This window comes from Propithecus coquereli, unplaced genomic scaffold (genome assembly GCF_000956105.1).
Source record: "Propithecus coquereli isolate 6110/MARCELLA unplaced genomic scaffold, Pcoq_1.0 Scaffold291, whole genome shotgun sequence".
Classification (NCBI taxonomy): Eukaryota; Metazoa; Chordata; class Mammalia; order Primates; family Indriidae; genus Propithecus; species Propithecus coquereli.
This window is the reverse complement of record NW_012148519.1, coordinates 1,333,635-1,344,476: the sequence shown is the minus strand read 5'-3', so window position 1 is coordinate 1,344,476 and position 10,842 is coordinate 1,333,635. Positions and strand designations below refer to the sequence as shown.

The 10,842-nt window shown below is 46.2% G+C and overlaps 1 protein-coding gene across 6 annotated transcripts in view; it reads right to left on the bottom strand.

Annotated features, from left to right (window-relative positions):
- Positions 1 to 3,035: 3,035 nt before the first annotated feature.
- The window catches only part of HNF1B (HNF1 homeobox B), a 52,475-nt gene continuing 44,668 nt past the window's right edge, over positions 3,036 to 10,842 (bottom strand). For 3 of the 6 annotated variants that reach the window (XM_012648647.1, XM_012648649.1, XM_012648650.1), the window contains one exon: positions 3,036 to 3,977. In XM_012648647.1, coding sequence (XP_012504101.1) covers positions 3,957 to 3,977 — 21 coding nt within the window. In that variant the 3' untranslated portion in view covers positions 3,036 to 3,956. The remainder of the gene's footprint in view (positions 3,978 to 10,842) is intronic. The other 3 variants (XM_012648646.1, XM_012648648.1, XM_012648651.1) reach the window with 2 other exon arrangements.

Genomic DNA, 10,842 nt, shown 5'->3' with positions numbered 1-10,842 from the left:
CACACCCCAAAGATTCATTTCTAAAATCGTCATGTTGTAAGTCTCAGCAACAACCCAGTATTTGCCTAGCAGGAATGACATCTGCACCTAAGAGAAGGAGGGGGAGGGACCTTATAGGCATTTGGTTCAGCTGATTGCCATTTTTCATAAATATTCAGCCTACATGATGCAGATGGGACGTGTCTGAAGCATTAAGACATGGATATGTCATATCTCATTTTCCAGAGCAGCTTTTGATAGTGTTTGTTTAATTCCTAATTCAGAGGGGACACATTGACCCTGATTTTCCTTGGGCAGAAGTTGGCTCCTGCCTCTTCCTGATCCACATTCTCCCTTGCTCCCCAGGCTCCTCCTCTGTGATCCCACCCTCCTTTTCAGGAACAGAAAGCTAGTTTTAGTTCCAGCTTCCCGGTGCTCTCTATGGCCCTCCCACTCACCAAGGGTCGTCACGTTTCATCTTCTTCTTTCTCTAGGGAAGACTAAGACTGTCCCCGGTTGAGCCTTTCCCATCTCCTCAGGCCTCCCCTTCCTGACTCAGCCTTGATTAACCACTTGTAATTGCCATATACCACAGAAATAAACAAAAACATTTTACCAATTATTGGCAGTTTTCTTTACCAAACATCAAGTTGGTGATGACGTTATCTGGAAATATCAACCAAGCCTACAAGACTACATGAAAGGCACTGGATGAGATAATACTAACACACAGTACTCAGTGTGTACACAGTTCTAAGCAACTAACCCTTTTACTCCTCATACAACCTTATAAAGTAGGTACTACTATCGTCATCCCAATTTCACATGGGAGGACACTGAGGACCAGAGAGGTTAAATGGTGGAGTTGGAGATTCTAATCAAGGCATTCTGGTTCAAAAAAGAATTCAAAGACTTTCCCTGACTATGGGCCACGACCTCAGATTCCCTGACACTCTGCATTGTATTCTTTCCTATCTACTTGAATTCAGCAGCCAACACTGCATTATCTGTGCCTTTGGAGGAAATACCCTGTAACTGTTTGGCATGGAAAAGTTTAATACAGTTTAAGGCACTCTGTCATTACTGATTTCATTTCCTATCTGTGGATGTTAAAATGAAATCTGCCTTCCCCAGCACTCACCCTGGAAAGTGAGAGCAGGTTCTGGCAAAAGTGGGGCCATCTGTCTGTGAGCCTGGGCTCAGGGTGTGAAGAGAGACCCTGGGAACTATTGGTCCATAAGGTGCTAGGAGGAAGGAATGGGGGGTTTTTAGTGGCAAATGAATCTTCAGAATGGATGATTCTCCTTGCCTCTCTTATAGCCAGTGGGGGGGGGGTGTCCTTGTTTCATTTAGAAAGGAGGTGCTAACCATCCTGGGGGCTCTCAGTTGCCAGGGTCACCTTTCTTCGTGTCTTGGTTCAAATAGGGTTTGGTTAGGAAAAGACCTTAGAGACTGTCCCCAGCCCACCTATCCTCCCTCCCCTCCATCTACATCTCTGCCCAGATGACCTCTTGGATCAATATGACCTTCTGGGTTCTCAGGATTATTGCAACAATGCAAGATCTAAAATCTATCAAATGCACATACTTGCTGTTCCAGAAACAACATGAATCCAGATATAGGGCTCCAATTGAGGCTGGAGCTTGAGGCCTATATTCCTTTCCTCTTCCTGGAACTCACAGAAGCCATCCAGCAGGACATCTCAACTAATGAAAGGGGATCTTGAGCTCTCTCCATGTGTAGTGCCTGTCCTTGTCCTCAGCCCTTCTCAACCGAACTATGAATTTTCTCTTGACCACTTCAGCCAAAATTACATTGTCAGGGGGAGCCAGAAAGCAGTAGAATTCAGCATTTCCATATCTATCCTTTCCTGCTCTGGGCATGTATTGATAGTAGGTACTCAGTAAATTTGCCCAGCTCACTAACAATCACACCTTCCACTACACTGGGATTTTGAAAAACCCATCACTTGGGGCTTGGTTAGCACAATCTTTGCTCATGCTTTCCCTGAGAAATGTTCTGTCTAGGCTGGGCGAGGTGGCTCACGCCTGTAATCCTGGCACTCTGGGAGGCCGAGGTGGGAGAATCACTTGAGGTCAGGAGTTCAAGACCAGCCTCAGCAAGAGCGAGACCCTGTCTCTACTAAAAATAGAAAGAAATTAGCTGGACAACTAAAAATAGAAAAAATTAGCTAAGTGTAGTGGTGCACGCCTGTAGTCCCAGCTACTTCGGAGGCTGAGGCAGGAGGATTGTTTGAGCCCAGGGCTTTGAGGTTGCTGTGAGCTAGGCTGACACCACGGCATTCTAGCCCAGGCAACGGAGCAAGACTCTGCTCAAAAAAAAAAAAAAAAAAAAGAAATGTTCTGTCTAGAAGTAAAAAAACCACAGGCCAGTAAACCTATGTGTGCAAAAGAGGAAACAGCAAAGAGGACAGGTCCATCTTCTTTTCTCCTGGAGTCAGGACTGGATTATTTATGGCAAAGTCCCTGCTCGTGGAGTCTCCAGGCCTATGAAAATAGTTTTCATTTTTCAAACTATTTGTATTCATTAGCATCCCCACTAGAGAGAATCCTGGGCAAGAGGTGACATTCTCAAGAGACTGAAAGCCCTAAGGAATAAAAGGAGCATAGGAGGAAAGGCTGGAATTAATGCTTAAAATGAGGCTAAAAAATTTACACACAGGGTTTTCATTCTTTCTGCTTTTTACCTGTTTCTATGACGACAAGTCACCAAGAATCGGCTCCACAACTTTGCCCCGGTGAGTTGCAGGGAAGAAAAGGGTGCTGGCTCTTGCTCTGGCCAGAACCCTTCTGCGGGACTTGTGGAGTCTGGCTCAGGGAATCAACTCTCCCTTAACTTGATTAGCAGTAGGCCGACACAAAGACACCGGGAAGGTGACGGCCAGCGAAGGCCATCCATCTCTCTATAGCCCCAGAGACACATTTAGCGATCCCAGGGCAGTATGTGGAAAATTCCAAGGAGACTAGAGGCCAGGGGTTCTCAGTGGAACCATGGCAGGGAAAGGGTCAGAGACAGAAATATGAGACTGTGGGCAATGATAAAATAAGTTGTTTTAATGGAGACTTTCTGAGACCGCAACTTTTTCTTTTGCTATCAAACAGCCAGTTTCCCTGCCGTGAGGTTTCTTGGAGGTGCACCAGCTGAACCCCTAGGCCCGCAGGAAGCTAGGATGCTACTCTGACACTATGTTCCGCCCCTCCAGGATCCAGAAGTGTGTCTTAACATCAGGAGATTGGAGTTAGTTGGCAGTTAGTCCAACGTGTGCCATTCCTGTGCGTGTCCAGGCCTGAGGGAGGGGGCAAGGGGCTTCACTTCCCACTTAGGATGTTTCTCCATGAGGCAAGAGAGAGGGACAAATCACTTTTGAAATTTCAACTCTGACTTTTACAAAGAAAACTAATAGACAATTTTAGTATTATATACAGGGCAGGGGGAGAAGACACGGAGGGGAAATTGCACTTAATTACAGTAGTTTATAGTTTACACCCATTGGACAAATTTACTTCTTTAAAAGAAATTTCAAGATCATTTGGGATGGGGATAGGAGAGGGAGTTTGCGGATATTTACAGTGTGTTTGGCTCAGCTCAATAGCATGCGTCCTCCTCTCCTCGTTTCAGTAACAGATTCAAGTTTTCGCATCAGTTTGTTCGACGAAGGATCACAACGCAGACACTACCGCTTTCTCGCTTCCTCTTCCGTGGTTTCCTGCCTTCCACTTCTAGGACAGACAGGAGTGGACAGGCATCATGACAATACTGCATAGAAGGGAAGCTGGGCTTCAGGCTGCGCCTCCTGAGAGTGGATTATCTGAGGCTCCAGCAGGATGTCAGGTAAGCAGGGACCTCTCACAGGTGCTTGTCAGGTCACTGGGCTTTTCCATGACAGCTGCCCAGAGGGTGATGGTGTGGAAAATAGGGTCCTTGTTGCTGCGCACAAAGTAAGTGATGTGTGGGCATCACCAGGCTTGCAGAGGACACTGCAGAGAGAAAGAGAGGAGAGTTCAGCTGTGTGCATTTGGCAGGGACATGGGCCATTAGTTTGGCCGCTGACATCTACCTCAACCAGCAAAGAGCTGGGGGTGGAAACTGGGGACCTAGTGTCTGCTCAGTTCTGCAGTGTTGGTTCCGAGGCACATTTCCTTTAGGAAAACCTGGGAGCCAGCTTTCCTGGCCACTTCAGAAGAGAGAAGTGAATTGCTAGGGACCTTGAAATAGTCATAACTCGCTGGCCTTAATCCTGAAGTTGGACTCCTCTTTCTGTGAGACTGGTATTTACAGAGCGCTCAGTGTTGTTGAAAAGGCAGCTGGACGGGGAGCTCTTGCCTCTCAGGGAAGTAAGGGTCTCTTCTGAAGACCTCTAAGAGAAGCAGTCCCCTATATCACTGCTTCCCAAACTTTAATGGACCTACAAGTACTACAGATCCTATTAAAATATAGATTCTGATTTAATTCTGATTCTTAGGCCTGGAGTGGGCCTAAAAGTCTTCATTTCTAATCAGCTCCCAGATTGTGCCAATGCTGCAGATCTACTGAGAGCAGCCAGGCCATAAGCACATGAGAAAATTACCACTTACTCAAACTACACATTAGGCAAGGAGCTTTGGAAATTGCAAAGTGCTTTTTACAGGTTTGTTACTTTGGGGATAAAAAACTCAGAGGACCAGGGAAATGATTCAAATGCTAAAGGCCTCTGAAACCATCCTTCTGGGTTGGCCAGGGGCAGGAGACCCCAGGATGGCTGGAGAGACCCTCTGAGAAGAGCCACCTTGCTTATCTCCAGGTTGTGTCTCCTTCCAGGACCCTGGTTCTCATTCATTTGTAACTGTCATGGAATGTCATTACTCTCCTTTGTACCTCTGGGGAGTCCCTTTTTTGTTTCCCTCTGTCTCCTCCGTCCCTTTTGCTTTTGTTGGCATCTAAGATTTTGTCTTTGACTTAGTGGCTTATTCTCTCAAGACTCCCCCTCAAAAATACACCGCTGCCACTACCAATTCCTCTAATGGCCTATTATGTCACTGTAATCTCACCAATTAGTGCTCCCAGCCATAACCCTATAGGAGGTTACCATTATGTCCATTTTACAGATTAGGAAAACAAAGCTCAAAGAGACTCAGTGAATTGTCCAAGATTTCATAACTAGGAGAGTATGGAGCCAGAGATTCAAACTAGTTCTAGGTGACCACTCAGTGCGTGTCCTTTCTGTTAAGCTCTGAAGTTAGGAGCCTTCTACTAAGCTTAGTGCCTTGGTCAAGTTATTCTCTCTGTGCCTCAGTTTCTTCACCTATAAAATGGAGGTTGTTGTGGGGTTAGATAAGTTGATACATGCGAAGTCCTGAGAATGGTGCTCGGCACAGTTGTTATGTGAACACTGTGCTTCCCAGGGCTCTCCAGCCTACGCTGCTCTTGTGTGCTCTGAAGAACGGGACTGAGCTGTGCGTCCATGTGAGGAGACATGTTTCTGACCCTTCTACATTCTTGAGCCCTTGGTCAGGGTCCTCTGATACCCTTTGCCTCCTCTTCCTCCCTCTGCCCACCCCCACTCTTGAGTCTCTTTACTTCCCACTATCAGCCTTTTCCCAATTTTCAGATTTCAGGTGGAGGAGAGAGAAAATGGCTTGTGACCTTGCAGGTTTCAATAGAAGAGCAAACAAGAAGGACAGATAAGGAGACGCCAGTGAGATTCTATGACCTGTCATTAGGGATGGGCTCCCCAGCTATCAAATGTTTGCTCACATAATAAAATGATGGCAGAGCCCTAAATGTTGTCAAAGGAACTAGAGTTATTTGGCCCCTTCAGAGTCTAAACACAAACATCTGATAAGGGGTGCACTGGGGTCCCTTGGAACTGGAGGCCCAGTACATCCAGCCCCTTGGGGGACTTGCCGAGATCTCTCAGTGACTACAGAGCTCTCCACCTGAAAGGTGGGAGCTGTGGCAAATGTTAAGGGTGTTCTAATTCCAAGAGGATTTGTTATATCATGGTAATAGTAACATTTATCGAAGTCCTATTGGGTGCCACGCACCATGCTAAGGGCTTTAGAAGCAACATTGCATTTAATTCTTATGTCAACCCTTTGAAGGAGGTGATTATCATTTATTCATTTAACATGTAACTGAGAGCCTACTATGTGCTAGCACTTTTTAGGCACTGGGGGTGCAGCTGTAAACAAGACCCTGCCCACATCCTCACAGAGTTTACCTTCTACTGAGGGTTTCGAACAATGAACAAGTAAACAAATGTACATATATATAAAATAAAGTTTTGGTGGAGATGAGCACTCTGTAGAAAAATAGCATGGTAAGAGGTTGGGGGACTTAAGGGAAAAGGGAATAATTTAGGTGGGGGATCAGGACAGGCTGCTCTGAGGGGCGACCTTTGAGCTGAATGAAATGAAGTGGAGAGCACGTAAAGACGCATGTGAAAGGGTGTTCCAGGCAGGGGAGACGACAAGTGCAGAAGTCCTGAAGTGGGATCATTTCAGCTCCAGTATAGCGAAGCCCAGTGCACGACCAAGAGGAAGAAGGAGGCGAGTGAGAATGGCAACACTGGCGGTGGAATGGTCGCGTCAGGCCTTGTAGGTCTCTGTTTTGGTTTGGTTGTAATGGAGGGCTGTCGGAGATTTTTGACAGGGGAATGACATGCTTGATTTCTCTTTTTAAGAGATCACTCTGGCTGCTGGGTGGCGAACAGACCACAGTGGGGCATGGCGGGAAGTGGAAGCTGCTTGAGGTCAGTGAGAGACGAGGGGGTCTGGACTAGGACAGTACTGATGGGAGTGGCGAAAAGAGGACAGGTTTGGGTTGTATTCTGAAGGTACCCTAGGAGAACTAATTGACGGACTGGATGTGGGGTGTGGAGAGAAGAATCAAGGGTGCTCTCAGCTATCTCACCTGAACAACTGGTACCAGTTCTGGAAATGGAGAAGCCCAAGGAGGAAGCAATTTGGTAGGGAGAAATCAAGGCAAAATGAAAAATTCCTATTTTAGACATGTTCAATTTGAGACACTTATCAGATAAGCATATGCATTTGCCCCTGCCAAAGATGCACTGGATTTGTGAATGGGCACTCAGCACGGAGAACTGCACTGGAGGCAGAATTATAGGAGCCATCAGTGTGCGCTCTTGACCCAAAGCCAGAGGATTGGAGGAGACCACACAGGAGTGAGCGCAGATGAGAAGAGGCCAAAGAGTGAGCCCAGGGCCCTCCAACACATAAATGTTGGGAAGATGAGTTGCCAGATAAGGAGATGAGGAGTGGCCAGTGCCCTAGGAGGAGAACCAGGATGGTAGTGCCCTAAAATCCTAGGGGAAAAAGGAGGGAGTGATCAGCTATGTCAAAAACAGAGATTGAAAAGTAACCATTGGATTTAGCAGCATGGAGGTGTTAGTGAGCTGGACACAGTGGGGTGTGAGGACAGAAGCCAGTCTGCAGTGATCTCCAGAGAGAACCAGGGGTGAGGAGAAGTAGGACAGAAGACAACAAGGACAGATAACTCACTTCTATTATTATTAACTTATGTGAGATTAATTGTAGCTCCATTAATTGAAAGTTATGATTATAATTCCAATTTTACAGATGAGGGAAGGGTCACCTAATGAGATTATAAGTAACTTGTCAAAGTCTCACAACAGCAAAGCTTGCGCTCTTAACCACCACATAAGATCACCTCCAGGTGATCACACCTCCAGTGTGAGCCACTGGCCAGGTGCAGTGGCTCACGCCTGTAATCCCAGCACTTTGGGAAGCTGAGATGGGAGGATTGCTTGAGCCCAGGAGTTTGAGATCAGCCTGGGCAACATAGTGAGACCCTGTCTCTACAAAACAAAAAATTAGCCAGGTGTAGTGAAGCATGCCTGTAGTCCTAGCTACTCAGGAGGCTGAGGCAGGAGGATTCCTTGAGCCCAGGAGTTGAAGGCTGCAGTAAACTATGATCATGCCACTGCACTCCAGCCTGGGTGACAGAGTGAGACCCTGTCTCTGGAAAAAAAAAAAAAAAAGGTTACCTCCTTCAAGCTCTTCAGTGGGGGAAATAAATGCCCTTTGCCATTTTCCCCAAGCTCTTAGAGACCCTCAGGGTTGCCATGAGGGGAAGCCAAGTGTAACCCAGCTTCCAGGGACTGGGTGTTTCCTTTGGGCCAAGCACTGAGCAAAGCATTTTACAAATCTTCTTGCGGTTAGTTCTTTCATTGAATCCATCCATGAAAGAGGTATCATTATTCTTATTTTATAGGTGAGCAAACTGAGGCTTGGAGAGGCTAAGACACACGAGTAGAAAGTGTAGAATCTTGAGCCCAGATGTGCACAACTCCCAGGCTGGTGCTCCTAACCATCGCACCATTCTGCCTTACCACCCAGCGAAGAAGGGGGCGGGGAACCAGCTGCTGGAGATTTATGACAAGGCTGCCCACCTCCTTCTTGTCAGCACCCCTGACTAGTGACTGCTCTGGGAGCCCTCTCTTGACCTCCCTATAAACTAGGAAGTTAAACAGCTGGTAGAGAATGTTGTGGAAACAGGAGTAAGCGCACAGCCTGCCCATACTTGTTCTAATTGAGGTCGGTGCTTGCTGTGGTCTTGTTTCCAGACTGGTGGTGCATTGTTGAACACAGGCACAAACCTACTCAGAGGATAACTTGCCAGCACCCAAGAGTTGAGGAGGAGGGAGAGGCATATGTTCTGGAAAGGAGAGATGGCAGTAGCTGCAGAAGCCCGACACATGATCCCCAAGACCCCCGGAGCATGTCTTGACAACAGGAAGTACTGGAATCAGACAGATGCAAGTTCAAATCCTGGCTTTAGCTTTATACCTGCATAACCTTAGGTCATTATTATGGGTGCTTAAAAATGGATATTGGACGATGAGTGTTGTTTAATTGATTTGGAGTGAGAAGACCAAAGTCTGGAAGTGCAACTCCAAAATTTGTTATCCATTTGAACTTGGCCAGATCACTCCCAATCTGTGAACTTCAATTTTCTGCTTCATAAATCAGGCATAAAAATATCTACCTTGGCCGGGCGCGGTGGCTCACGCCTGTAATCCTAGCACTCTGGGAGGCCGAGGCGGGCGGATTGTTTGAGCTCAGGAGTTCGAAACCAGCCTGAGCAAGAGCGAGACCCCGTCTCTACTAAAAATAGAAAGAAATTAATGGGACAACTAAAAATACATAGGAAAAAAAAATTAGCTGGGCATGGTGGCGCATGCCTGTAGTCCCAGCTACTCGGGAGGCTGAGGCAGGAGGATCGCTTGAGCCCAAGAGTTTGAGGTTGCTGTGAGCTAGGATGACACCACGGCACTCTAGCCCGGGCAGCACAGTGAGACTCTGTCTCAAAAAAATAAATAAATAAATAAATAAATAAAAATTAAAAAAAAAATATCTACCTTGCAGAATGGGTGAGAGGGGTAGCCAGGAAAGGTAAGATAGAAAAGCATCTGGAGTGCTGCTTAGAAAATGAAGGCACTCAAAAAACACTAGTTCTGAATTCATTCATTCCTATTTACTGAACATCTACTATAGCCCAGGCATTTGGCTAGGCATAAAAGGCTTGGGGGTTTTAAGAGGCCCCTGAACTATTTGCTCTTTTCCTGGGAAGTGGGTGAGAGGGCATCTGTGTGTCAGCAGGAGAATGGGAGACAGGGATCTGGAGCCCAGGCCCAGGAGGTGGGATATGCTTGAGAGATGGTCCTAATCCTGAGAAATGTTCTTGTCAGACCCTCCTTTGACCACATATAGACCAAGAACCGAGTTAAATATTGAAGGAGTCAGTAGAAGGGGAGACAACTGTCTGCTAAAGAATCACAGACAGACAGGAGAGGGAACAGGGAAAAAGCTACCACTTTGAATACTTGACTATGTACCAGACACTCTGTTACACACTTTGAATATTTTGTGAGATAGGGGTGGGATTCTCCCCATTTATAGATGAAGAAACTGAGTCTCCCGGTGGGGAATTAAGTGCCCAAGGTCACATATCAGGGGGTGATGGAGCTGGGATTAACTCAGGTCTGTTGGCTTTTCCTATCACCGTCCAACGCCTCTAAACTAGCATTGCCCAGATGTGTCCCTTTGACCTGAGCATGGAGCACATAATTGCCCGGTTCAGTGCACACATCAGTGAGTGAAATGCTCTGAGAAGCCCTGTCCAGTGCTGTTTAACTTTGTTTAATCCAGCAGTTCTCCCAACATATTTGACCAAGGAATCCTTCTCTTCCCTTACCCCCCACCATGCCCCTGATACCTAGAAATGGTTTTGAAATCCCTTTTGCAAAATAATACCAAAAAAAAAAAAAAAAAAAAGCCGGATTGCCACTAGGTCTTTTTCAGAACTCACTTCTGACCCTATGCCTTAGGAACAGAGTTTGTACAAACTTTCTTCACTGTGGATACCTTCTGCTGTCAGGAGGCAGCACCTTTACCTCCACTTTACTTCATTCTGCCTTTCCTATTCCTTCTTTTTCAGTTTGCGGGAAGAAAGTTTCCTGATTGGAATATAGCATGTGGGCTTAATTTCTGCTCTTGTTCCTGACCATTAAAGACAACAAGAGTGGCAGCAACTACCATAGGAATTTTAAAGATGGGTATTGGAAGGTAAGCAAACAGTTGAAAAAAGCAAACAATTCCTATGGCTTGGCGTCAAAGACCAAAGTCTGAAGGTCCAGCTCTAGAATGTATCATCTGTGTGACCTTGGGCAGGTCACTCTTCATCTCTGAGCTTCAGTTTATTTCTTCGTACTTAGGAGGTTGCAGTAAGAAGAAAATGATGAGATAATGTTCATGAGAAGTATAAATTATAAAGTGCTACATGAGTATTTTTTATCCTAAGTGTAATAATTATCCTCATCAT